Source organism: Penicillium manginii, assembly GCF_028828005.1.
Source record: "Penicillium manginii strain IBT 31320 chromosome Unknown utg000005l:1.0-5665137.0:1.0-5668048.0, whole genome shotgun sequence".
NCBI lineage: Eukaryota > Fungi > Ascomycota > Eurotiomycetes > Eurotiales > Aspergillaceae > Penicillium > Penicillium manginii.
The window spans coordinates 1,397,565-1,424,366 of NW_026643106.1; the positions used below are offsets into that span (position 1 = coordinate 1,397,565).

The window sequence follows — 26,802 nt, forward strand, 5'->3', positions numbered from 1 at the left end:
TACAGCGCCAGGCAAAGCTTACCCCAGGCTGATCATTGTGTAACGTGGCTGTCATTGGACGCTGCGTTAGGAAGTGGCACATAGTTGTGTGCCACATGCGGCTGGTGGAGGTAATGATTGGCGGGTGGGGGCGTAAACGAAGATCTTATCTTGTGGCTTGACCTTACCCTGGGGTAGAGCGGGTGTTTCTGGAACTTTGAATAATTACTACGAGAAAAGGATCACACGTTTTTGTAGTTAATCAGAGAATATTCATCTATATGAAGCTAAGTACAGTTTATTTTCATAACGCCAGTCCTTCCCAAACGCCAATTTGCACCCATGGGTATCAATGCATGCATGGGAATACATCATAGTACTCCCCTCCGGTTTTGTGAACGCGATATCATAGGGGGAAAATATCCTTGATAATTCAGAAAAACAGGCAACAAATTCAAAGTCATCAGGTTCATGCCCATTTTCCTAGAACAGCCATGAGCGCAGCACCCATGCACAGCAGGGCGAAGGCCGCCAGCACGTCGCGGATTGGAGCTTGACGCATCGAGTGGCTGAACATGAACTCGTGTGCCATCAATTCTACCAAGGCAGTGTAAATGAGAATACCGGCAGAGATAGAGTCAAATACGCCGTTGACAATCAAAGTGGTCCGGCCTTCGGGCGGGTAGCTGTTGCGGACACCTAGGCCAATGGCAATTGCAATCGGGGTCGACAACCCGAAGGCTAGCCCCAGGAAGTACGGTGTGTGGCGTTTGGACCGCGGCCATGGAAGCATAGCGAGCCGGGACCCCAGTCCAAGACCTTCAAAGGTCTGGTGGAAAACCAGAACGATATACAGAGTGGTGAACTCGGCACCTGAGACGGCAAGAGTGAGACCGATAAAGACCGAGTGGAAGATAATACCGAATTCCAGAATGAAGATGGAGGTCAGCTGGGCGGCATAATCCTCAATTGCAGAAACGTCCTTCTCTGAGTCGTCGGAGTCATGGTGTTCCCGGGAATGGCCAAGATGATCCTCCCCAGGCATAAGATGATTGTGGTGATGGTGCCCTTTGTTCTCGGTGACTTCTTCCACCAGGGGAGGCGAATCAATGTGAGTGTGAGTGTCGCCTTCCTCATCATGAACATGGCCCGCACCAAAGCGGGAGAAGCGCATGACCATAAGCTCAACGAAGAACAGGACAATGATAGTCATAAGAATTATACCCTCGACCCAACTGTATTCGGTGATTGGGCCGGTTAAACAAGGGTTTGTTAAAGCTTCCTCGGCCGGGGCCAGAAGGTGGATGAACGCAGTAGCAACGATAACGCCAGATCCGAAGAATTTGGCGACGAAAAAGATCCAATTAGGAAATCCACTCTTTTTACTCCAGCGACGAGCAAAGACAGGGAAGAGAGCACCGAAGGATGACCCGATTAGGATGACAAAGATGGATGAGATCCGTAACCCCATGCGGCCATCAAATTCATTCCCGGTATCACAGGCATCTGCTTCTCGCTTAAAGAGAGCGTTGAGGGGTTCCATTTCCATGATGACTGATAGTCGAGAGGACAGGGATTCCTGGGCGTTTAATGAGCACAGAATAGCCGGGGCCGCAATGAGCGGTGCGACAAGATGTCAGATCTTAGATGTCAGATGTCAGACGATAGATGTGACGGATGAGTGGACGTTGATTGCACCAAAATCGAGCACCTTGGGAGAAAAGAAAAGCAGAAGATTTTGGCAGGTTGATTGACGTAGAGGGGCACGGGAGGGGAATAGTGTGCCGTTAGTTTTGTGCGGGTGTCGCGCGCTGGACTGGCCGTAACCCCCAAGGTCCTCGAGGTAGACGCACGGTGGTCCAATGAAGGCGGAGATGGAAACCGGGTTGGCCTGGCGAGATATCGCGCTAGGGTAAGCGATGCAGACAATTCGATGCACAAGAGTAACGGTCAGACGATGATGAGGGTCTCTTGCAATGCACGTCAAGGGAGAGAATTGAACGGTGCTGGTGCTGGTGCTGGTGCTGGTGCTGGTGCTATACGGAGTACCCGGACGCCGTTACTGCTAGACTTTTGCGCGGAGCGGAGTGAGTACCTTGGGAGCAAATTTTGGAGGTTGTCGTTTTGCGTCCCACGTCTCACGTCCCACAGCTGTAAAGGACAAAGGAACAAATTCAATGACCTTCAGTGTCCTCGAAATGAATGCGGACTCACAGTTTTCTGACGTAAATCAAAATCTGCGGGAATCATCGCCGGTTGATCCAGTCCCAAAGTGGGATCCATGGGGACCTTGTTGGCGGGAAGACGTCAAGATATGAAGTACCGGGTACTTTTAGTCGTCGTACAATTTGGGTGTGATTTTAAGTACCGGGTACTTTGATTATTTGAATATGGGGACCTTGCGGACGGTCAGCGTCTTGCCGTTTGCGGTGGTTGGGGTCACGTGTATGAACATGCTACTTGCCTTCATATTGAACCTCATTGGTGTGTAGATGTACAAGTGTATAACCCATTGGAAATGGAAACAGACAAGAACACATGGGAATCGGGAGATGACAAGGGTCAGATTCTAAAATTCCTGAGGTTGTTAGGTCACAGGGGTGTGATGCCCCTTGGCTGCCTGAACGCCAATCAGAGGCTCTGCGGGGACGCAGCTTGGCATCATCGATGAGCTCACTGCCTCACTGCCTCTTCTGAAGATCTACCGCTTTAGCTCTCTACATCTTTCTCCATGGCTCCTATACGACGCTACTTGCGCATCAGCAAGTACTCTGTGATAGAATGTCGTATCTACCCTGACAGACCTTCAGACGCCCGATGGCTCTTGGATGCTCGAGACCCCGGCTTGCCACGCGTGTTCGCCGCGATCCGCCCGTTGGTACGACCTCGTTTACGTGAAGCGAACGAACGGCTTTGGATGCGCAAGAAATCTAAGCCAGTGAAGGATGTGGTTTCAGAAGGTAACAAGCTCTGCTGCTCCATCTGCCCTTTCCTTGATTCTCATAGCTGACCTTGCCTGCTCGCTTGTAGATGACTTCGAAGCTAGCATCTTTCTCCGTGAATCGCGCACACGTCATTCACTCTTAACACGGCACAAGAACTTCGATCAGCCAATCAAGCAAGACGGCACGAATACACCAACTGGCGCTGGGAGTTCCCTAGCAAACGCAGAGGTAATCATGGACAGCGAGGACGATTCCGAGTTTGACTTGCATAATGTCCCCCCCGCCGAAGACGACGCTGCTCAAGATGGTGGTCGCACATTGCGCAAAAGGCAAAGAGCTGCTTCGATCGATCCAGTCGATAGCACCGATGGCGGTGACGAGAAGAAGGCAGGCTTCAGTACGCATTACGAGAGCTTCGACATTTGCGGCTGGGTGCTCTGTTTGCTTATCACTCACAAGGGCGACAAGGTCCGGCCGAGTGCTGGCCCATCGTCGCCGAAACAGCCTCTAATGGAGGAATGGATATCGACTCAAGCTCAGCCGGATCTAGAAGATGATTGATTGACTAAAATGGTTTCTGGCTTCCTTTCAGATCTTAGGCTGATCTGGGCAGACCAGAGAAGTCTCCAGATTCGCTAGTGTGGCTGGAGAGATTCTTCAGGCGAAGCTTCCTCCGCATCTTCACGGCGGGTATCTGCGGTGGCGTGATCTGTTGCAGCTACCCCCCTCCCCCTTTTGTGTGACACATGCCTAAATTGCAGAGTTGCATATCCAATGAATTATGTGCATCGCCACCCGCCTTCCTGCGCAAATCCCCCATGTTTCAGCAGGGGTGAGGTGGACCGTGGTCGCGAAAGCCAGCTCTTCCACGTCACGCGCAACTGTGACATGGGGACGCCTAAGCTTGAGCATCCCGCCCCTGGCTGACAGAAACTCGGGCCGCTGCAGAGCGCCATGAGGATGCAGTCAGCTTATGACATCCTGGTCCCTGATGCAAGCCATTATTACACAGGTGGTGGCTATTCACCACTATGAATGGTTTAGAGTACACCGCTAGCTTCTTGAATCGTTCAAGCTAGGCGATGCAACACAACAAGGCTACTTGCTGCCTTGAATATATCCATGTATGTATATCGGTAATCTAATCAAGTTCGAGTACTCCGAGCGTATCTGTGCAGGTGTACTAGATATACTTTGTACGTATGTGCATCTATGGATGTAGCCGGTCTACTACTCTACTAGTAAGACATCAGCATCATATTCTGCTCACTTTTGCGCCCTGGTCCGCCTCGGTTGGCATGTCTCGGTCAAGTTCATGATTTCAAGTTTTCAGCAACTTTTTTGTGAAGGCCCATGCATATAACCATCTGCAGAAAATTATCTCGGCTCTGCGTCATACCCCCGATATCCATGGATCCCTCTCCTTTTTCTTTAAGTTTTCTTGGTAGATTTCTATATAATTCCAAGTTTGTATACTACATTTCTTACTAGCTCTCACCTCTATACGTACCGTTTTATGTACCAAGGTTGTCAGAAATTAGAAGAACGTCTCCGAATATAAGAATGTAATCACTGCATGAGGCCTTAAGACTTGGACTTGGACTAGTACCCAGGGCTTACATCTTTTACTATCCATAATGTACGCACCGGCGCGTCGATGTGTAATTACATAGTACTGGTACCAAAAAAAATTGCCTAGGTAGTAAGTAGGTGGTGCCAGTAGGCATGTGCTAGGTGAAAAGACCACGAATCCCCCTTCAAGAACCACACAGAACCGTGACCTTTTCAGCGTCACCTCGAGTTACTACGTGCTCTGTATGGAGTACGGAGTCAACATCCAACCTACGTCTCCCAGGTGAAATTTTAGTTCCACCTGGGTTGAATGAAACGGGCTGTATGGAGTAATGTACGGAGCTACATGTGGTGTCCACAAAACCTCGGCTCCCCGTTTTCCAGAAGCAAAGTAGAAGGCTGGTCATCCCGGTGAAGCCCACTTGAAACAGCCCGTCTCTCCACTATTTTTTTCCCGTGACCCCCATCGGCGGCCGATACCTTCCTGCATCGCTCAGCTCGGGGAAAATTCCCCAGCCAGTCGGATATGGACGAGACGGCCCCGGCGAACATTGCGTATGCTCTGTTGATGATAACCACTCTGTACTCCGTAGATCGGGAGGGAATCGGTGAACTCTCAATATATTACCGGACAAAGCAGTTCCCGCTGCCAATCGCAATTACATCAGGAACTTGAACCGTGGGAACAGACCGCATCGCCACGTGCGGCGATCTGCGACCCGAACCAAACAGGAAATTGTTTGGGGATCCGATGATTCAACGCAGATGGAGAAGGAGATGGAGTTCAGATACCGCTCCGTATCTACGGAGTACAGTAGCCAACAAAGAAAAAGAAAAAAAATCCACCGAGTTCCAATCGTACCCTCTCCTTTTTCCCGAGACCTCCACAACTCACTTATTTTTCCTCTCGTTTCCAACGGCGCGGAACGGCGGCCCACTCCATCCTACGGTGGATCCCCACGAGGCCCTATTCCCTTTCAGACTCGTTTATTGAAGTTTGTGACTCGTTAGCGTGTCGAAGTTTTCTCGCATGCCTGTTTCAACAAAGGTATCGCCACCGCTAACTCCACCAGAAGTGCCTGGTTTGGAACCGCAGGAGCCGCGAACTCTCCATGACCTGCCAGGAACGCTTCGCGCCTTCAGTCAGTCGCTGGAGCCAAAATCGCAAATCCCGGTTGCACGGACAAGTCCGGCCGCAATTGCACTACTATTACCGCATAGGGCTGTGGTCATGCGGGCCTCTTGAATTATTTGTCTTATTATTGACTCCTCTCCGTATTATCTTTCAAGTGCTTCCTTCTACTGGTAGTTTTGTGTGTTTGTTTTGTTTCTGACGTATATTACCAGAGTTTGAGTTTCTTTCATTCTAGTATCCTTCTTACTGAGCAAATGGAACCTGAAGTTTGCGGGGATTCACTTTCGCGCTTCCACTTTCCGAGACTTGCCGGAGGATTCGGAGTTGGAGGGTCTGAATTGGAACTGGAATTTGAATTTGGTTGACATTTCTCCAGCTCGGAGATCTGCCGCCCCCATGCACACGTACGTATGGAGTAATATGTACTCCGTGGTACTTATTGCACTCACTATTCCATATACCCCGTAGACTACTGACCGTTACTACGCACTTTGCACTCTCTATATCTGAATAGGAGCCGATCATACGTACACCCCTGTGTGTGTATTGATTGTACGGAGTAGCCTTGCAATAAACAACCACAGCCAAGGGTGATCCGATTCTGAGCACGCAATCGTCGCCTCTATATGAAGAACAAAGCGGATCTGCTAATCGTGAAACACCCGGCCCAGTGATGTGCGGGATCAACCCTGGGGACGACGAACTTGTGGTTTTTTCAGGACCTGCATGCTCCGTAACATTCATTCCCTGCTGCTTCAAGGCAGGGACATGCACGGCAAACCTGTCCCACTGACATTAATGAGGATGTGCAATGCAATGCACTGTCCCTTCCCCTCTGCTCCCCCCGCCACTAATGCAATGCTGCAGAAACGAGATGATCTCATATCCCATTTGAGCCATAGCGGAGGTGACTCGGCTCTGTTCTCCGGTCGTGTGTGTGTGTGTGTGTGTGTGTGTGTGTGTAGCGTTTTAGCGTTGCATAGTAGCGACGACTCAATTTCGGGTCCGCATTAGGACGCATTCTATTTGTAACCCACCGATAAGACCCATTTTAAAAAATAAATTCCCCGGGAGGCAAAATCTTCGCTTGCCAAAGAGTGGTACCTTAGTCTCTACTGTACTCCGTACTATCGTCCCAGAGGGTTTAGCTTCAGGTACCCGTGGCAAGAATATATGGAGTACTCCATCTTTAATAATATTCACCAGGTCATTTGCCAGCGCGGCCTTCCACGGGTACGACCCACGGTACGTGGATGGGTCAGTTTGAACCCCCCCTTGACTATTTTAGTCCCTAGCCTCAGGGGGAGGCAAAAAAGCAAGGTCAAAGAGAGAGAGGGGAAAAAAAGAAATAAAAAAAAAACAAAATGCAAAGAGAAAATGAACCACTGGGATGGAAGTCCACTCCGGACGTGGACGGTTATCTGAACACTTCTCCTGAAGGCAGATACATACATTCGGTTGACGTGTCAGTCATATCTTGTGATTTTCTGTTCCCAAGCACCCGGGTTGAGAGTTAAATTTCTCGCTATCGAATCAGCAGGCTTACGAGAGAGCCTGCGCCACGAACAGCTATCCTGATCATCCTGATCCTTTTCCTGCTCTGTGCTGAGAATCCCGGCATCTTGGGCGGGCTGTCATGATACGACAAGATCGGTGTAAACCCGGCCCTAACTTGATGGGTCGACTATATGGGGATATTCCACTTCTTTCCTTTTCTTAATTTCTTTTTTTGTCCAATTTCTTTTTTTTTTTCGGTTGAGTTTTGGTCTTCTTAACCTTTGTGTTGATTTCCCACCGATCGACCATACATGTGAGCTCACTGGTTGGACCCTGGTTCCTGGGTTTGGCCCCTTTCGGTCGAGTTATAAGTACTTTCATTGATTCACCTTTCTTTTCCCGTATTCCTCTACAAAGTACCGCTTGGGCCTGGTCATGAAAATAACTCTCTGCTGAGGTTGTACAGCTCGACTCGAATGACCTATTTTATTTCTTTTTTTAAAACAGATAGAAAATAATCAAGAAAAGAATCTCCATTTTCGCACGCTCACCGCATCGAGGAACCGTCCCGATGGAGTCAGAGGTGGAGCCACGGGAGATTGCCCATTACCAGTTGTCACCTCGTGTGGGTTTCATAATTATTCGGGCGAACGTCCCGTGAAACCCCTCCGACAAACGGAGAGTGTGTAGTAGTAGTAGCCCTCATGTAGAGTACATACTGTCTGTCAGATAGAGAGCAAAGTAGCTGGAAATTGGTGCATGGCGGTAAGATTGGAAACTGGACGGGACTGGTGTCTCACCATTCCCCTTTCTCCTGGTTCACCAGAGACAGAGCAGCGCCACACGGGAATTCAGGTGGGGAGCTTCTAGAAAAACTAGGGAATTTCCATTGGATTTCCGGTTAGGGCAGCATTATTCATCTCCCCCCCCCCCCGACGCGCTAAAGTAAATCGCAATAATTCCTACGTCAGATCAGGTGGGTACTCAGCCTCCTGTTCATGGCAGGGATGCTCGATGGGGGAGACTTAGTAGCTGCACTAACGTAAATTAGGTCCGACTGTAAGGTGACTGGGGCTTGGGAGATCCATTCTGGCTTATAAGTAACGCTCGTGCTCCTCGACTTGCTTTTTTTCTCAAATTCGGTTCACCAACATCATCGTCTACTATTATTCCAAGTACACACTCACACACACACCTCTACTACACACCTCTACTACCTGAGCCTTCCTACCACCCACCACAATATCAACAATAACAACCACTACCACTACATTCTCACCACTCTCACCACTACCACCACCACTCCATCCAAGATGCCTTCCGTCGGTTCCTCTCAGTTCCCTCCTTGCCCTGGACCTCCTCCAAAGGGCCCTCTCCCTCCTCTGCCGAAATAAACAGCTCTTCCAAATGACTGTGATGACTCTGGCGCATTCTGGCTCTACCAAATGCGCTCACGACCTGAGCCTCTCCTCGGCATGGATATGAAATGACCTCGATCTCGATCTGGTTTCGGCTACTCCGCACACGATTCTTTGTTCTCGACTCGGATAACTCTATTAATCCCACCCTCTCCAAACCACCCGGATCATCCGGCCGCAGTAAGATCTCCTGATAAGACACCTTACGACACGCGGACTCCGGACCCTCTTCCCCTACAGCACGCCCTCAATACCGGCGGGGAAGAGGAAGCGTGGAGAATAACCTTTTACATTCTCACTTTCTCAATCTTACGGTCATTGCGATGGGGGGCCCAGAGCGCCGGCGCCCTGGGGTCCTCGACCTCTTGCATCTTTAGCCAATCTTTTTTTTTTATTTTGACCAACTTCGTTACTGGTTTTCTTCTTCATTTCACTTTTCCTGTTTTCTCGCCGGTCCGTGTTTCACCATTTGCGACCGACCTGACTACTTCGTGCGGGGGCCAATTTACCGTTGAATCTCGAATTCAGCCCTTTGGCACGATGCGGAGAACAGACGCACTCGACTTCTAGCGGCCGCAGCAATTGGCTCTGCAGGCTTGCAACCCACCCGCGGCCCTTGTCTCGCCATGATCAGCTGGGCCTTGATCTCCGCACCTTACGCATTTCTCTTTCTTTTTTTTTTTTTTTTTTTCTCTCTCGATTATTATCTTTCCTCTACATTGTTTGCATGTCGTTCTGTCCGGTCACATCGACTGTTTCAATCTTTTGTAATACTCATTTCGGCCCGTTTGCCGTTTTTGTTGTCTTTTATTTTTCCTTTGTTCTTTAGCCTCATGCATTGGGCCGAATCTGAATCACCGGCATGTATCATAGACTTAATATACCCCAGCAGAGCCAATTTGTCTTATCATCATTCTATGTCGTGCATAATCTCCAACCCCAGACAAAAATCCCTGAGGAATATCCATTATGGAATAGCGCCGTAGTACCCGATGAAACACCGCGCCCCGCCGGCTCGTTTCACTAGCATTTCGCCGCCATAATGCATACGTCCGGTGTAGCATGGATACATGTCCAGCTTGGCTATTGAGGTTCGCACGGCCATTTTTGTCTCTCCCGGTGAAAACGACTTTGACCTTGCCAGCACAGACGGGGCTAATTTCGGAGTGGATACCTCGACATTGACCTTATAGATGATGAATCATGGACTATGTACTCCGTACTCCGTACCCTGTTTGCAACGGCCATCAATCAACCACAGCCACTAGTTGGCATCTTATCGAGCATCCCGCTCGTGCAGATAGGCACCAATGCAGGATGTACATCTTAGGTGCATGACTGGATCACATCCAACCGAGATTACAGTATGTCAATCTTCGGAACATAATAGCCAAGGAAGATATGAATGCACGATGAACATTCGCCCATGGCGTTAGTCTAGTGCGACGAATAACAGAGCGGGGTGTGTTTTGCGTGCCTGCGTACAATAACGCTAGGCAAAAGGATTCGCTTTCAACCGGTCCCTCTTCTATCGGCGTGCATGGCCGCATGGCGCCGGCGTACCCCAGGTATGCGCAAATCGATAATCTGGCAGACTAACAGATATGGCCCCACCTGTGTCTTGCAGAGCTAGAGAATCAGGCAGGGAATGAGTGACAAGGTGACGACGGTGTTGTCCGAGCGCTCGGCGGGATTCGCCCTACGGTGCGTGTCCAGGTAGCTGGGATACACTGCGATTGGGGGGAAGTGAGTGCCTTTTGGGTCCACCGCTCCCCTCGACTTGGACGTTGTTAGCCTGATGAGATATATCATCCGGGTAGCATCGCCAGGTACTGCCTCAAGGTGGCTGCGGAGGGAGTGAGGTGAGTACAGACCGCACAGGTACCGTGGATAAGGGACCAAGAACAAGCGTGCTGACGTTCGGGTTAGTCGTTGGTCCATTATTTTTGGACTTGGCGTCATCATTGCGTTTCTTCATCGCATCTGATTTCACAACGACTTTAATGAGCCCCCGCTTTCTATTGTCTTTGGGTTCTTGGGGCCGAAGTGTTGCCCCGCAGGGTTGGAAACCGGGTTGGCGGCCGAAAGGGACCTCGGACTTGACCACGACTCCTCTTTTCGAGAGCTATTTTCAGCATCTCATCCATGCATTTTCAGCTACGAAGGGGCTCTTGCGCAGCCACGGCCACGTGTAAGCTGAGATCACGGTGAGCCGCTCTTATCGCGGCTGTGTCGAATGTATCTGCAGGGGTGAGATGACAGATGTGAGTCAGTGGCATCGTCATCTTGAAGAGGGGGTGTTTTGATGTTTTTGTCTTTGCGAAATGGCGAGATGTTGCGATGTTGCGATGCGAAACGTGGGAAAGGGCCAGATCATGCGGTAGAGTGTCTCAGGTAGAATACGAGGAGACTGAAACTCTCGTGACTTGGGAGCCATGGATTTCTTGTTTAGGCGTTGAATATGCTCGGGGGCCATAGATGAATCGCTCTGAAACCGGATTCATTTTCACGATTATATAGAGTATTCTCATTGATTACCGTCTGATCTATTCAAAACGGGCCAAATAGTTAGTTGGTTAGTAGTTGATGTACATACTACCGAGTTACTAGGAACTACCAATGCATTTGTATCAAATTCGAAACATCAGGTAACGTTGCATATTGGCCAGCCTGCGATCTGACCCAGCGCTTTTGTTTCAACTGTAACGGTCAGAATCAAATCAAGAATTGCCATCCCACGATCCGAGCTCCTTTATGACTAGTTGGAGTTCATCCACGAATCCCGTCAAACAGGCATTGTTGTATAGTTAGATCATCTGCACGTGATCATCCACCCCAACTTGCCCGCGCTCGCCTTTCTACCTCCACGCGCAAACACAATGGTGCTGCAATTACATGTGTGGGGGCCGGCTTTCGGTTTGCCCTCAATCGATGCGCAATGTCTCGCAGCTATCGCCTATTGCTCCTTAGCCCTCCCGAAGGACTCCTGGGAGGTGGTCGCCAGCAGTGATCCCTCCGTGTCCCCTACTGGTAAGTGACGTGATGCGCACATCCGGCCACCCGAAGCTAGCAAGGAGGCGCAAGATAAAAGTACACCATGAGCTGATCCGGCTATTTTTCTCTGCAAATTAGGTGAGCTCCCGGCCCTCCAAAACGGTGCGGTATGGGTGAGCCGATTCCGCAGTATCGTGGACTACCTCCGGAAACACTCGAACGGAGCCTGGGATTTGGATAAACAACTGGATGAGACATCCCGTGCTGATAATGTCGCGTATGTCAACCCACCAATGGTCTGACCTGTGAAACGAAGCAGCTGACTGACCTGTGCCGCTGTTGCAGCTTCTCCTCCTTCATCGAATCCCGCGGCCAGTCCCTTGTCGACCTCTACCTGTACGTCACCAGCCAGAATTATTACGGAAATACCTCGCCTGCATACGGAAGCCTTCTCCAGTGGCCGAACCAATGGATCCTGCCACCAAAGCTGCATGGTGCCGCCAAAGCCCGTACCGAGCATCTGGGTCTCTCGTCGCTTGACCTGCAAGCTATGGAGGACCAACGGCAGCGCGATCACAGCGCCGCCGTGACCGCTGGAAAGATCCCAAAGAACCTGATCCAGCGACCCCGCGATACCGTGTCGAGCTTCCTGGGCCGCACGGCACAGTCAAATCACTTCCGCATCGAGGCGCTGACGGCGGAGTTTTTTGAGCCTCTCGAGGCCATGCTGGGCCGTAAAGCATACCTTCTGACCGCCGAAGACGAGGGCACCCCGTCTGGCATTGACTGCATCGCGCTCGGGTATCTGTCGTTGGCGCTCGTACCAGAGATGAGCTTCCCATGGCTTCGGGATGCGATGCGTGCCAAGGCTCCACTGCTCTCGGCATACACAGAGCGCTTGCGGCGACGGTGCTTCGGCGATGCCCCGATCGACATCGCCCATGCATTTGCGCCCGAGTCAGCGCCCGAGTCGCCGATTTCTTGGCGGACTCCAGGGCGCATCTCTGTCGCGGCGGTCGGCACGACCCTTCTCTCTACTCTGGCAGATTCGACCCCTTTTCTGCGTGAAATCCGCAAGAACAACGGGCTTAAGAAGGTAGCTCAATCGGAGGATTCTGAACTTTCGGCTAGAGAAAAGCACGTTCTAAACATGCACGCTGATGCTAGCAAGAAGGACATGTATCTCTCCGTCGCCACGGTGGTGGGTGCTGTTGCTCTCACGGTCGGTTATGTATTGCAGGTTGGTCTAGTGTCCTTTGGCTCAGAAGAAGAGGAGGAAGAGGACATGGAAGAGGAAAACGGCGAGGTTGCGTACCCAACGGCGGCTGATTTCCTCGGAATCTAAGCAAAAAAGGGATCGCCAGCACTTTACTGGTATCATTTCATCAACGGCGTGTTCGACTATTTCCTACTTCAAGCGAGGGCAACAGATCCCAAAAACTGTATCATAGACATTTCATTATCTTGACTCGAGCATTGTATGCTATGCGGTAACAGAAGCAATATGTACTTCCACCCCCAAATCTCATTATATGGTTTATAAATCTCTCTCCTCGTCACGAAGATTCCATGTTTTAGTGCCCTTCTTTGAGAAATGGGGAGCAGAAATCCAATGTACCCCAGCTCCCTCTCCATAACTTTCCTCCATCTCAATTCCCCATCGTACCCCGCCATCCTCGTCGACGAACCAGCCCAGTTTAGTTCGAAGGTGCTCATAAATTTCCGGTGAAAGTCTACCGGCTTGGATTTCCCGTACAACCTGGAGGAGGTTTGTGCTGCCGGCTATCAGGACCAAGACGTCACCGAGGCTTTCCACATTCCGAACGAGACTGCTAAAATAGCGCTTCTGTAGCATCGCTACTACAATAGTTGTTATGATCAACCAAGCCATTATACCGATACTGAGCCAGACCGCAACAGCGTTCATCTGGAGAAGCTCCACGCGTTGGGATATATACGCTTCGATGGTGCGATTTGTATAAGAGATAGGATACATCTCATCTTGATAAGCCGTGGCCTTGGTGCCGGGAAGGTAATTATACTCCAATTGAACAGCGGGACCTATTCCGCTAGGCAGACTTGCGTTGATCTTTTGATATGCCCAACCACCGGTTTGCATAGAGACATTGTTGCTGACGTAGTGTTGGAAAAAGGTGGTGTATGTCTTTTGGGCCAGTCGCAAAAATGTATCCGGGTCGAGAAGAGCTTTGGGGTCTTTGCCGGCCATTGAATACATGGAGTATGTCATGAAGTCCATGTTTAGGCCATTCATTTCATCTCGAATGGTATAGGTATTGTCGTCGAGATCTTCTGTAGTGTATCCGGTTACATGAGTGGAACCCGCGATATTCATAAGATCCGCTGCTGTCATGATTGCTGTCGTGAATAATCGGCCGTAACTGATTGAAGAAATTCTTTAGTCTTTCCAAGGCTGGTGGGAGTAAAATACTTTAGAAATGGCTTACCTGAGTGTAACATTGTACCATTTGACCCCATCTCGCAGGTGAGTAATCGACTTGTTGTGTGGCAGAAAATTGTCAGAGAAGTCTTTGGGGTCAATTTCAGGTTGATCTGTGATGTCGTATGATTGAATTGCACCATTGGATGGGTTAACAGTGACTCTTGCATTGGCGGTTTCGGTAATCGGTTTGCAGTTTAGCATGGACATCGAGGGCGGCTGAAGGAACAAAAGTCCAACATCTCTTTCTGCGGATGAGGTACTGGTCTTCTCGATGCCTGTCACCGCGTTTCCATAGAACCATTTAGTAGTGAAGTTCCTGCTCCAGTTGCGAGGCGTCCAAGTTGATGGAACACCGTTTGGTGACCAATATCCTACTGCTACATTTCCCTGTCTAGAATCTGTACTGCCATTACCACAGCAGATAATAGAAGAGGGATTTGCAAACACAGGGGTACATCCAGGGCAGGAGGTATAATTCTGACCGGGTGACAGAGGGTAAATAGTGCTAGGGAAGCCTTGAGTGTCCCAAGAGGCACCGAGTTGGAACCCTCCCTGAACACCCTCAGGTATTGTGCTCTTGTCCCATATTGTGTAGTTGGTGAGATCCGTTGGTGTGAGCCAATTGGTCATATTCAGGAAGGCCTTTGTTGGGTGGGGGCTGCATTCGATTCGGCCTCGAATAGCAGGCGTATCAAACGTAATATTTGTTTGGGATCCCCCACCCAAGCTATCAGCCTTGTTGGCCCCAATACTTGATAGGGATCTTGTGGCTGTGACATTGCTGAGATCCACTGGGACGAAGCTCCAGCCATCCTTACTCCATGCGGGCTCAGAGCCATTCAAGGTTAGCTGAATGGTAGCGGTATACATAAAATAAGAAGAGATGTTGTTGAAGAGTCCAGCAAGAATTGGACTGGCATAGTCGTTTGAATCACCGGGGTAGATTGCCTGCTGTGTTCCATAAACAAGAGGTATCTGTCGTAGTTCAAGCTCGCGATGAAGTGTGATAGGCTGCATAATGTTGCCATTGCTCCTTTCGAATAACGCTGACATAGCAGTCGTGTCTATATAGAGCATTAGAGTCCCACGGATTTCATATCGCTATAAATGATATTACTTACAGACAGGGGATAACGTCGTTCCTAATGTAACAATCAAAAGAAGCCAGTGTTTGTTAGATGCCGCCTTGCCAGCGGCCCAAAACCAATAACAAGTCTGATAGGACAAGTCGACACCCTTTTGAAAAGGTGGGCTTCCTCGGGCCATTGACAGAAAAGGCTGAAGGCGACGGAAGTTGTCATCGATTGCACTCCACCAAAGACCGATTCCAACCGCAATTATAGTTGGAATCATAGAGAAGGGCGCGACGGATGACATGCCACTGTTGAATACAGAAAGCTGGATTTGATAAACAAAAGCCTTTCCATATAAGACGGCGCTGTCTGCATAATGGTAAAGAACAGAGACACCAACCACCACTAGCACGAGTGAAAGAGACAGTCCGAGCAGAGCGGGCAGCCGGAGAAGCATCGGAGTTCCATTTTCCGACTGTGTCGTATTAAGCTTCGGTCGCTCTACTGGGTAGGTCCTGAAGAGACCTCGAGAGTCCGTATAGAAATACTCTCCTGCCAAGTTTGCTTGAAGATTATTTGTTGACGGCTGCTTGAACATAGAGAAGATCGACTGGATACCCCGGCTTTGAGCAATGAGATAGGCAATACCTGTAGTTGTTGCAGGGTCTTTGTTCAGGTTTAAGGGTCTTTGCTGCAATCGTGAAAAAAACCAGATAGAAAGCAAAAGGATGAATGAAATAGCAAAAAGAACCCCAAGTGCAATTGCAGGACCAGCCTGAACAACTACTCGGGTCTGAACGGAATGGATCGAGCCTTGCAGAGAAACCTGTTGCGAAGCTTTCCCTGGTCAAGAGATGCCTGTAATACTTCACCAAAGTACCTCTGCTTAGCGCTTCCTGCTGATAGGACCAAGTCGGGGTCATGAACCAAGTTCGATGTATTGTAGTAGTAGAGGGCTCCAAGGAGGACTGCGCCCCCTCCCATCATTGCAGTATCTGCCCGAAGGATGGAAACCATGTAACTTGCCCAATCTTCATTCAACATCAGATCTTGAAAATCAGTTGTGTTGACAAGAGTCTCTGGAAGAAGAGCTTTATTACGTTGAAACTCGCTCTCATCGAAGGATATCTCCGGGTCCATTCCGGATAACGCAACGGTTGCCGTTATGTTTGCCATGTAGTATCTCGTTTCGCAAAGATGTGCCACGTACGAGCCACTCGTATCTGTCCACGGCTCTGTTGCAACGATGACTTCTCGATTTTTGCATTCAATTGAGGAAGTAGAAGATGCTGACTTTTCTGAAGGGATTATGGCACCTTGACCATAGAAGAATGCAGATGTATTGGACCAGCTGCACCCACCAGTCTTGAAAAAGGCCTCCTTGGCTTTGATACCATATTTGCACCCATCTGAGGATAACCAATCGATAGCGATAGACTCAACTTTCTCCATCCTAGGATTGTAGGACCAATTTCCAGAAACTTGTGAATCAACCTTCATTTTAGTGCAACTGAGCTCGCTTTTAAACATCGTCGTCTCTGCTTGCCATTTCTGGGATGAATCGGAAGGCAAGGAGTCTAGGTGGCTATCGTGTAGGGTAGTTGGCCAGAATGGCAAGATAGTATAATTGTTCGTAATCCAGGGTGATGTTGAGACATTTTGCAGCAAGTTGGATATTGCTCGAAAGTGGGTAGAGCGATCTGCACCGATGGGAAGTGGAGATTCTGTTATAGGAGAAAGGCGATAGAACTCTTGGCTGTGCGGTACGACCAAATCTTCAGAATATAGATAGGCGGATGAAAGTGGCGAAATCGCCAAGATCCCCAGAATATTCAATAAGGATGCGAATATCAGGACCTCGCTGCGCCTGCCATTCCTCTTCTTGGCAAATCCGTCGTATATCGCAACCCACCATGGCCCGGGGGTCTGAAGAATACTCGATGAGGCCTTTGACCCCTCAGTTCGGGCTAGACGAGCATAGGGTTCCGTTCGCTTGACGTCGTCAAAAAGCATGGCGGTCAATTGAATATAGATCACGGCGATCATTGTTGGACTGTATCTCCAGCCAAGCAGTAGAGAAGAGGAGCCATTATCCGGCCCGAGTCCATAATTATTTGACGACTTCCACCAAAGTAAAAATGTAACCAGACAGAGGCCGAGGGCGACAAGACTCAAAAGACCAATAAAGTAGGGCCTGAACGTGTATGGCATCCACTGGCAGCTCGCCATCTTTGCGTCTTCGGTACTCTTATAGCTGGGAGGGTCTGAATGAGAGATGGTATATTCGCTGTTATGACTTTGACTGGAAAAACACTCTCTATCGTTCTCGTCGACTTCACAGGAGTGGGAGCGACTTGGGCGAACAAATTTAGAAAAGAAAGAGCCGATGCCGAGTATGGAACGATCTTCGGACGCATTGTATTGTGTTGTGTTCATATTGGAAGGATGTTAGAGATTGGCCAGCAGTCTCATCGTATATCAGAATCAAACACCTTGGAGTTACAAAATAAGACGCGCCCCGTAATATCTTATAAGTCGATGCGGTTTTCGACGCAACCGCAGCAGGGATACCTGCAGGAAACATACGCTGGCGATGCACAGTGCCCCATACAATGCAACATGACACAGGCAGAAAATAGATTAGGCGGATAATAAGACTTCATGCATAGCAGAGATAATCTAAGAAACGATCAGCAACAAGCGACATGGTTTCGTACATTGTTTAGTCAACCCCCACTTGCAAGGATCATCAAACTTCTCATTTGCTTCTCGAGCCGAGACGCTGGCAGATCGTCTCAAATGAGGTGCATCTGGGCGCCAAACATAGCAAAAGTACATTCAAAATAACAAATGGGACAAAAGTGTGACAGTTCTTGCACTAGTGCGTTGGGAGAAACAATCGAGCCGGCAGAGGCCAGGCCGATCCAAGTCGACCAAGTGGGGGTAGCTGTCCTGTCACAGAGCTAGAGTTGTATAGTTAGCGCCTGGGTATTGAAACGGGTATAGGGCTAATGTGAAGGGGCCGTAAGCGCTGTTGGATGTTCTCGATACTGCAGAAATCCTGCAGACAGCAAAACCACCATTTTTTCGTGTAAGCGCTGTTGGACGAACCAAGTGGAACCTGAGGTTGAATGCGGATTGGAGGATGTATCTCACCCAACAGATCCCAAAACCTGTATCATAGACATTTCATTATCTTAACTCGAGCATTGTATGCTATGCGGTGACAGAAGCAATATGTACTTCAACCCCCAAATCTCATTATATGGTCTATAAATCTCTCTCCTCGTCACGAAGATTCCATATTCTAGTACCCTTCTTCTTTGAGAAATGGGGAGCAGAAATCCAATGTACCCTAGCTCCCTCTCCATAACTTTCCTCCATCTCAATTCCCCATCGCACCCCGCCATCCTCGTCGACGAACCAGCCCAGTTTAGTTCGAAGGTGCTCATAAATTTCCGGTGAAAGTCTACCGGCTTGGATTTCCCGCACAACCTGGAGGAGGTTTGCGCTGCCGGCTATCAGGACCAAGACGTCGCCGAGGCATTCCACATTCCGAACGAGACTGCCGAAATAGCGCTTCTGTAGCACCGCTACTACAACTGTCGTTATGATCAACCAAGCCATTATGCTGATACTGAGCCAGACTGCGACACCATTCATCTGGAGGAACTCCACACGGCGGGCGAGGAGAGCTTCTACCGTGCGGTTTGTATGGGAGATAGGCTGCATAACATCCTGATATTCAGTGGCTGTTTTGCCGGGAAGGTACCCGTTGACAAGCTCGAGAGCTGGGCCAAGCTCATCTGGAAGACTGGCATTGATTTTTTGATAGCCCCAACTGCCCGTTTCCATCGATATCTCATTGCTGACGAAATGTTGGAAGAATGTGGAGAATGTTTTCTGTGCGAGGTGGTAGAATGTATCTGGATCGAGGAGTTTTGTTGGATCTTTTCCAGCCATGGAATACATGGAATATGTCATGAAGTCCATGTTTAGGCCGTTGATTGTGTCCCGGATGTTGTATGTGTTGTCGTTGAGGTCTTCAAGTGTATAGCCTGTGCCATGAAGGGCACCTTTCAGGTTGATCGTGTCGGCAGCGGTTAACATAGACGCCATGAACAGTCGACCGTAGCTTTATTCGTTGGTCAGTCAAAGGGTTTCCTGGAGGTATTGATGGGGTATAACCTTGACCTACCTCACTGTGACATTGTATGTCATATAACCAGTTTCTGAACTTGCGTGGGTTTTGTTGTGTGGCAAGAAGTTGTCTGAAAACGCATTTTGTCGTTCTTTGGGAGTGTCTGTGATATTGAAGCTTTGTATAACACCATTCTCGGGGTTGACTGTGATCTCCGCAGTAGCAGATTCGACCAGTGGCCTGCAGGTCAGGAACGATGCGGAGGGTGGATTTGGAAATACCATGCCAACAGATTGGTCGTCAGGGGTTTTAAGATTGGTGTTGCTTTTAATTCCGGTCACTGTGCCACCGTGGAAGAACTTGGCTGTGAAATTTTGCTGCCACGATCTTGTGTTCCATGCATTGGGGTTTGCGTTTGGCGACCAGTACCCGACTACCACGCTTGGATCCCAGGTACTGCTACTGCTGTTGCCACAGCATTGTATTTCACTCGGATTGGCGAACACAGTTGTACATCCAAGACAATCCGTTAGGTTGGTAGGGGATGTGAAAGGTGTGATTGCGGTGGGGAAGTCCCTATTAGCCCATGTTTGTCCTAATTCGAAGCCTCCTGTGAGGTCTTCGGGTATGGTAGATTTGTTCCATATAGTTTCATTTTGGAAGTCCCTGTAAGTGAGCCAGTTTGAAAGATTCTTCATAGCTTGTATCGGGAGCTGGCTGCACTCAATTCGGCCTCGCATGGCAGGTGTGCTAAATGAGACATTAGACTGGGCCCCGTCAACGGTTTTCTCGGATTTGTCGAGGTCATTTGGCAGCTGAGCATTGCGAAGACCATCCATCTTAGCTGGTACAAAGCTCCAACCATCCTTACTCCATGCAGGCTGAGATCCATCCAGCGTGAGCTGGACTGTTGCGGTATACATCCAATGAGTCGAAAGATTGCTGTAAAGATCTGCAATGATCCCGGCTGCGTAATCGTTCAAACTACCCGGATAGAGAGATTGGTTTGCATGAAAGACAAATGGAATTTCACGGAGCTCTAGTGTACGGTTAAGAGTGACTGGCTGAGATACGATTCCCGGTCCCCGATCAAACAGGGCGGACATCGTAGTTGTGACTAGAGGTAATCTCAAAATTAGCATACTTCATACATCTCGACATATTTGAACCTTAACCTACAAACAGGTGAAAGAGAACTTCCAAGGGTGAGAAATGCCAGAAGCCAATGTTTGTTTAGAGCAGCCTTTGTACATGCCCAGAGCCAAAAAGAAGACCGGTAAGAGAGACCTGCTCCTTTTAAAACTTGGGGATTTCCTTTGGACATTGCAAGAAATGGTTGCAGCCGACGAAAATTGTCATCCATTGCGCTCCACCAGAGCCCAATCGCAGTCGCGATAATGGTAGGAATCATTGCAAATGGTGCCACCGACGACAGGCCGTTATTAATGAAAGAAACATGTACCTGATAGACAAATGCCTTTTCATATAGCCCCGAGGTCTCCGCAAAATGATAAAGAACAGAAATACCTATCACCCCCACTATGAGGACAGTGGCAAGGGAAATAAGTGCAGGAAGTCGAAATAACTTCGGTGTTCCATTTTCCGACTGAGAAGACTCGTGGCCGATAATGTCGTTGGTACTGGTTCGCGAAAGGCCCCGAGTATCCGTGACAAACCACTGTCCTGTGAGTTTTTCATGTAGTTCTTTTTCAGATGGCTGTCTGAAGCTTTGAAAACCACAATTAGCTCGAGTTTGCGTAATCAGGCGGGCTGTGCCTATAGTAGATGCTGGATCTTCCACCAAATGCAGTGGTCGAAGTCGTAGTCGAGAAAACCACCAGACAGAAAGTATGAGAAAAAATGAAACCGCGAGTAAGATCCCCAGAGCTATAGCTGGCCCAGCTTGTATCACCACTCGAGGTTCGATATCATGAATGTAGCCCCGGATGGGGCTGTATTGAGAAGCCCCTTGGCGAGTCAAAGCTGCCTGTAATACTTCACCAAAAAATCGTTGTTTTGCTTTCGCTGCTGACTGAATCCAATTCCAATCGTTGACTATGGAAGTCACGTTGTAATCGTACAGAGCTCCCAGTAAGATAGCAGGACCCCCAAAATTCTTGTTGTCAGAGTAGAAAATTGAGACCATGTAAGTTTTCCAATCGGCATTCAAGGTGAGATCTCGGAAGAGAGTTGTGTTCAGAATATCATCCGGGATCGTGAGTTTCTTTTTTTCGAATTCAGTCTCATCATAGGAAACATCTGGCTCATCGCCGTCAAGAGCGACCTTTGCTGTAATGTTCGCCATGTAATATTTGCTGTCACATAGGTGCGCGGTGAAATTCCCATTTGTGGCCTTTGAAGAGTCAACCAAGATGATGATATCTCGATTCTGACACTGGGGGGGTGCTGTTCGCCCGGAAAATAGATGAGTACATGCCATTATAGAATGTAGAAGCATCAGACCAACTGCCGCCAGACTTAAAGGAGTTTTCGACCGAGAGGCCATATTCACAACCATCAGGAGAGGACCAGGTTGTCGATATAGACGGGAGTCTTCCACCATCCTTTGTGTACTTCACACTTGTATCCTTTTGTCGGTCCATTGACATTTGTGTACAGTTCATATGGCTCTTGAACATGGTTGTCTCTGCTTCCCATGTCTGCGAGGAGCTAGTGGGCAAGGAGGTAATCGGGGCATCTTGCATATCGGCTGGCCAGAAGGGGAGAATCGTATATTCATCCGTAATCCACGGCGAGGTCGATACATTTTGGAGTAAATTTGCAATCGTACGAAAGTGCGTCGTTCGGTCCGCGTCAATAGGCAAAGGCGATTTTTCTACCGGCGTCAAGCTCGTGAACTCAATGGATTTGGGCACCACCAAGTCTTCAGAGAAAAGAATAGCGGACGAGAGCGGCGAAATGGCCAAAAAGCCGAATATATTAAGAAATGACGCACATATCAAGATGACACTGCGTGAGCCATTTCTTTTCTTAGCGAAACCATCGTATAATGCGTTCCACCAGGCGCCCGGCGACTTGAGGATACTCGACTTTGCCTCTGCTCCATTTGGCCGTGCCAACCGAGCATATGGCTCCGTGCGTTTGACGTCCTCGAAGAGAACAGTTGTCATTTGAACGTAAATAACTGCGATCATAGTCGGACTGTACCGCCATCCGAACAGTAGCGTAGATGATCCATCATCGGCACCTAGACCGTAATTTGTCGAAGACCTCCACCATAGCAAAAAGACCACAAGGCAAAGTCCAAAAGAGATGAAGCTTAAAATGGCAAAAAAAGGACGCGAGAAAGTATAGGGTACCCAGCTCTTTGTATCGCCTGAGGGCAACTTCTCTTCGTGGTAGTCAGGAGGGTCCTCTGGCTCGTGTAGAACCTCGCTGATATCGCTAATACTCGAAACATCTTCCTCGCTGCTTCCTTCTCTGGAGGAAGACCGACTTGGACGGACTTGATGAGAAAATAAATTAGATCTTTGGCTAAGAATATGTCGGTCTTCGCTTAGGGTATATTGTCTGGGTAACATGGTCAAACGCGTGGCAGGCCAGCTGCAACTCGTAGACAAGAAATATAGGAAAAGAGGAAATATTTGACATAGAATATCTGGGACAGTCAGTTCCCCTCCTCCATCATCATACTTGATGCAAAGTCTGCCTCGGATTTCACAGGGTTCAAGGGTTTAATGCACGCGAAGTGGGTATGGCGGCATACAGTGGCCCATCAGAGCCCCTGGTCGATTTCCATGTCCAGTAAAAAGATCTCTATAAACGCAGGCTGAGGGCGAGCATGGTAAAATGCAATACTAATTTTAGTGGACCTCGCACGACGTTCATTTAGCCCCGCTTGTCATCGTTGTTTGGCTACCACTTATGACTGCGGACTTTCGACACTAGTAGGCACAGTGGGACAAGAGACTATTCTTTGACTACGAAATGGAAATGCAGGGATTATACCGGGCTAGGCCATCGGGATATGGCCGCATATGTACTCCGTATGCATGTTTCGAACAAGCGACTTGAGAGGGGAGTCTGGCGCAGCGGAAACTTGACCACTCACAGGTTCGCAAAGCACCGCCCAACAGCGAGAACGATGATTTTAGAGGCTGAACAACAGAGAGGTCACTTGCTGGCGCCTCGAGATCTCCATAATTGTGCACCGACCCAAACACCGATTGTTTCGTTTAAGCGCTGGGGAGTGTGATAGTGTTGGCCCCCACGGCTAGAGTGCATGTATGCGACGCATCCTGCAGGATCCCGCACACATACTACACTCATTTCAGCGGTTCCGGGCACCACGAGAAAGATAATATAAGAGGGCTATTGCTTCTTGAATAGTATTTTTCATTCACAGTTCAATTCATCCATTCTCAATGCATTCATCGATATCCAAGTTCCCCCCCCCCTCCAACTTCAACAACCACATGACATTTGCATGTCGCCTAATGTGGCGACAGCAACACGCCGTATGTGTGACTCTGCACATACCCTCTACTGGTTTCACTCCAGATGGAGTCCTTTACTAGATGGGGCCTTGGAATGCAGCCTTTTATCTATGACTGTTCTTTCTCCGTCAAATAATCTTGCTTTGACGCCCTATGGTACTACTAGTACCTGACCAGGGTCTGTTCTTTGTGAAGACAGTCAGTCCTACTCTCCCCCCCCTCCCTCCCAAACGCTAAAATTGAAAGCTCAAAGAATGATACATACCTATATAAGCCATGCACCCTCTTTGGAAGTACTTACAAAAGTTCCAACAAATCTTCAAGTTTACCTCGGATCTGATGGCATACCGAAAGGCCATGGAAAGTATGCGCGAGAATATCATCACTCAGGCTTACTGAAGACCAATACAATGGCCAGGGACCATGACAGCTTGAGAATCTATTTTGAAGTCCTTACACCGGGAGAAGAGAGGATCACTGCGAGACCGACGAATTGAAGTAAAAAAAGAAATTCAATATGAACTAATAGCGCAGGTGGTATATGTACAACGAATCAAAAGAACGCAGGTCATGATCACGCGAAGGTATGTAAGTTCTCCCGATCAGATCAAAGGGAAAGAAATGTGTCTGCGGGAGACCGGAAAATGACAAGTGGACAGGGCTTCACTCCCTCTTCGAGACAGGAAAAGGGAATGATACCTGTACTGACACAAGATTGAGGTCAAATATGACGAAAGGTTTCCGGTGAGAATCATGTGCGTAAAGAACTCAAAAGGGATATGACGGCACAACGCTTAAGTGGCGTAGTCGAGGTCGACAACCAGACGGATGGGGCCGGGCGCCTTCTGGACGGCGAGGGTCTTGTCACCCTGGTCGGCGGAGGTGTAGGCATGGAGGAGGCCACCAAGGAGACCGCTGCCGATGTAGGAGCAGTCATCTCCGGCGTGGTCACAGATACGCATACCCAGAATATCGAGGTCGTTGAGCTGAGCAATGATACAAGAAACGTCATATCCGGACCAGCCCTTGTTTCGCTCGTTGCTCATGTCGAACTCACCCCAGGTGGAGGCGTACTGGCCGAAGTTGGTTGTGGGAATATCACCCTGAGCGGCAGCCCAGCCACCCTGGGAGTTGTCGTCAATGGCGACGTACTTGACAGCGCCCTTAGCCAGGGAAAAGGTCAGAGCAGCGTTGGGCTTCCAGAAACCATCCATCTTTCCATTGGGGCCATAGGTGTTCCAGAATAGAACGTTGAAAGGCTCGTCGTGGGCACCCTCGAAACGGATGACGTGCTTATACGAGCTGGCATCAGCCTCGTCAATCAAGGCGATGTTGCTACCCCAGGGGCTACCGACGTTGCCGATATAGTCCCAGTCCAGGTTGCCGGTGACGGTACCTGAGGTATCCTTGGCCCCACCAAAAGCAGCCTTGGAATACTGACCATCGGAAGGAGTGTTATACCAGTTACCACCCGAGCTGGAACCAGAGCTGGAGCTGGAGCTGGAGCCGGAGCCAGAGGTAGGGACAGGAGTCACGGTCGACTCTACATTGCTGGGGGAGGCAGTGAATTGGACGGTAGGAGTGGTGGTGGTGGAGGTGGAAGTAGAGGTAGAGGTGGAGGTGGACTCAGAGACCTCGCCGAACCAGTTGTTGATCCAGGACTGCAGGACACCATCGATGGTAGCATAGACCATATCATCACCACGCTTCTCGACATCGACCTTGGGGCCCTCAGTGGGAGCAGGAGCGGCAACGGCAGGGATCTCGACATCGTCAACCTTGGGGTGGGCGTGACGGCGGTCGTGGCCGTGAAGACGGGCGACAGCGGACCCAGCGGTCAGGGCCGTCGCAAGAAGGGCGGTGTTCTTGAAATGCATTTTTGGTAAAGAAAGAGTGCAATACTGGATGAATGAATGACTAGAGCAAAAATGCTCTTGAAAAGAATTGCAAAAGAATGTGTGGGTGGTAAAGGAAGGGCAAAGATGGGGCTAGGAGTGGGTTTAGTATAAAATTTGATTATGGGAGGGGGGGGGACCAGGGCGAGGACCCTTCAGGGGAGGGTAACCTGAGTGAATAACATCTTGCTTTTCTCTTGGGTCAGGGGCATCTTGACTCTGATTGGTGAAAAGAAGGTGGTTCCTGAGATGGCTGATTTCATGGACTGATTTGATTGGATGAAAGGGGGGGAAATTGGGTGCAAGTGGATTAGGCCGAGACCCGTGGGAGGCAGTTGCCCAGTATTGTTCTACTGTATGTGGGTGTTGTTTGTACTGGGTACTTCCTCAATAGCTGGACTGCCTCTACCTTGCCAAGTATCACTACTTCGTCCCAGTTTTTTAATCTTGATCAGGCCTCCCCTTTCCTGCAATATTCACCTCGGATACCCTATACTCCTCTGCCAAACACGTGTACCATCGGAATGTCGTCTGCTGGAATGCCACTGACGATACTCCCGAACTCCCTCTCATACAGGCCTTGACCCTGAAATGACCCTGAAAAGACCCTGACAGACCCTGGATCCTCAGACCCTCGACGCCTCCCAGACCCTCAATCTATCTATCTTGCCTCCGCCACATCTGACTCTTTCCCCACACCGCCCAATCGGTGCTGCCCTGCCCCTGTCTTACGTGTCGTGTCTCTCTGCCGAGTAGGCACAACTCAATGCCAATCCCTTTTTGTTTTCGCCCAGGACTCCGTATTCGCCAAATCTCTTGGGCTCCTCCGAACTGGTGGCGGTCATTGACCGACTCGTGACACGTCGGTAATCGACTTTTGACCAACTCGATTCGAACAACTCATCAACTCACCAGCTCTCACTATTCACCGCTCACGACTGATCTCTGTTCAATCCGACAGGTCTGCCTGGTCTGGCCCGGACGATCGTCCAACGGCAGACGATTTGCACCATGGGGCTCCATCCCCTACCGGTAACTGGGTCTCAGCCAGGGTGTGTGCGCGAGGAGAGACCTGTAAGGTACAAACAGTCGTTGGCCTCGAATTTTCCGGGCCCACACGCTCATCCTCCTTCATGCATGGTGGCGCTGAAACCTTGCAATTCCACTCCACAATGATGGTGCAATGTGCATTGCCCTGGCTGCGTGGGAGTTTGCCGGGTTCCTTACAGAAGCAC

At 49.5% G+C, this 26,802-nt stretch overlaps 7 protein-coding genes across 7 annotated transcripts; 2 read left to right on the forward strand and 5 right to left on the reverse strand.

Moving 5' to 3' along the window:
* Nucleotides 1–448: 448 nt before the first annotated feature.
* Nucleotides 449–1,528, reverse strand: zrfB (low-affinity Zn(2+) transporter ZRT2; the record flags this gene model as incomplete). Its single annotated transcript, XM_057103550.1, has 1 exon — nucleotides 449–1,528. One exon carries the CDS (start codon nucleotides 1,526–1,528, stop codon nucleotides 449–451), a length of 1,080 nt encoding a protein of 359 aa, XP_056958507.1.
* A 1,182-nt stretch (nucleotides 1,529–2,710) lies between these two features.
* On the forward strand, nucleotides 2,711–3,485 carry N7533_006901 (uncharacterized protein; the record flags this gene model as incomplete). Its single annotated transcript, XM_057103551.1, has 2 exons — nucleotides 2,711–2,939; nucleotides 3,010–3,485. 2 exons carry the CDS (start codon nucleotides 2,711–2,713, stop codon nucleotides 3,483–3,485), a joined length of 705 nt encoding a protein of 234 aa, XP_056958508.1.
* A 7,940-nt stretch (nucleotides 3,486–11,425) lies between these two features.
* N7533_006902 (glutathione S-transferase family protein) lies at nucleotides 11,426–12,885 on the forward strand (the record flags this gene model as incomplete). The annotated part of the gene is made up of 3 exons (XM_057103552.1): nucleotides 11,426–11,576; nucleotides 11,679–11,817; nucleotides 11,886–12,885. The coding sequence occupies 3 exons, from the start codon at nucleotides 11,426–11,428 to the stop codon at nucleotides 12,883–12,885; spliced, it is 1,290 nt and encodes a 429-aa protein (XP_056958509.1).
* Nucleotides 12,886–13,077: 192 nt separating this feature from the next.
* On the reverse strand, nucleotides 13,078–15,672 carry N7533_006903 (DUF3433 domain-containing protein; the record flags this gene model as incomplete). Its single annotated transcript, XM_057103553.1, has 3 exons — nucleotides 13,078–13,939; nucleotides 14,006–15,065; nucleotides 15,123–15,672. 3 exons carry the CDS (start codon nucleotides 15,670–15,672, stop codon nucleotides 13,078–13,080), a joined length of 2,472 nt encoding a protein of 823 aa, XP_056958510.1.
* Nucleotides 15,673–15,857: 185 nt separating this feature from the next.
* N7533_006904 (DUF3433 domain-containing protein) lies at nucleotides 15,858–17,510 on the reverse strand (the record flags this gene model as incomplete). The annotated part of the gene is made up of 1 exon (XM_057103554.1): nucleotides 15,858–17,510. The coding sequence occupies one exon, from the start codon at nucleotides 17,508–17,510 to the stop codon at nucleotides 15,858–15,860; it is 1,653 nt and encodes a 550-aa protein (XP_056958511.1).
* An 834-nt stretch (nucleotides 17,511–18,344) lies between these two features.
* On the reverse strand, nucleotides 18,345–22,346 carry N7533_006905 (uncharacterized protein; the record flags this gene model as incomplete). Its single annotated transcript, XM_057103555.1, has 4 exons — nucleotides 18,345–19,209; nucleotides 19,273–20,332; nucleotides 20,395–21,621; nucleotides 21,683–22,346. 4 exons carry the CDS (start codon nucleotides 22,344–22,346, stop codon nucleotides 18,345–18,347), a joined length of 3,816 nt encoding a protein of 1,271 aa, XP_056958512.1.
* Nucleotides 22,347–24,466: 2,120 nt separating this feature from the next.
* aspf4 (allergen Asp F4) lies at nucleotides 24,467–25,549 on the reverse strand (the record flags this gene model as incomplete). Its single annotated transcript, XM_057103556.1, has 1 exon — nucleotides 24,467–25,549. One exon carries the CDS (start codon nucleotides 25,547–25,549, stop codon nucleotides 24,467–24,469), a length of 1,083 nt encoding a protein of 360 aa, XP_056958513.1.
* Nucleotides 25,550–26,802: the final 1,253 nt, after the last annotated feature.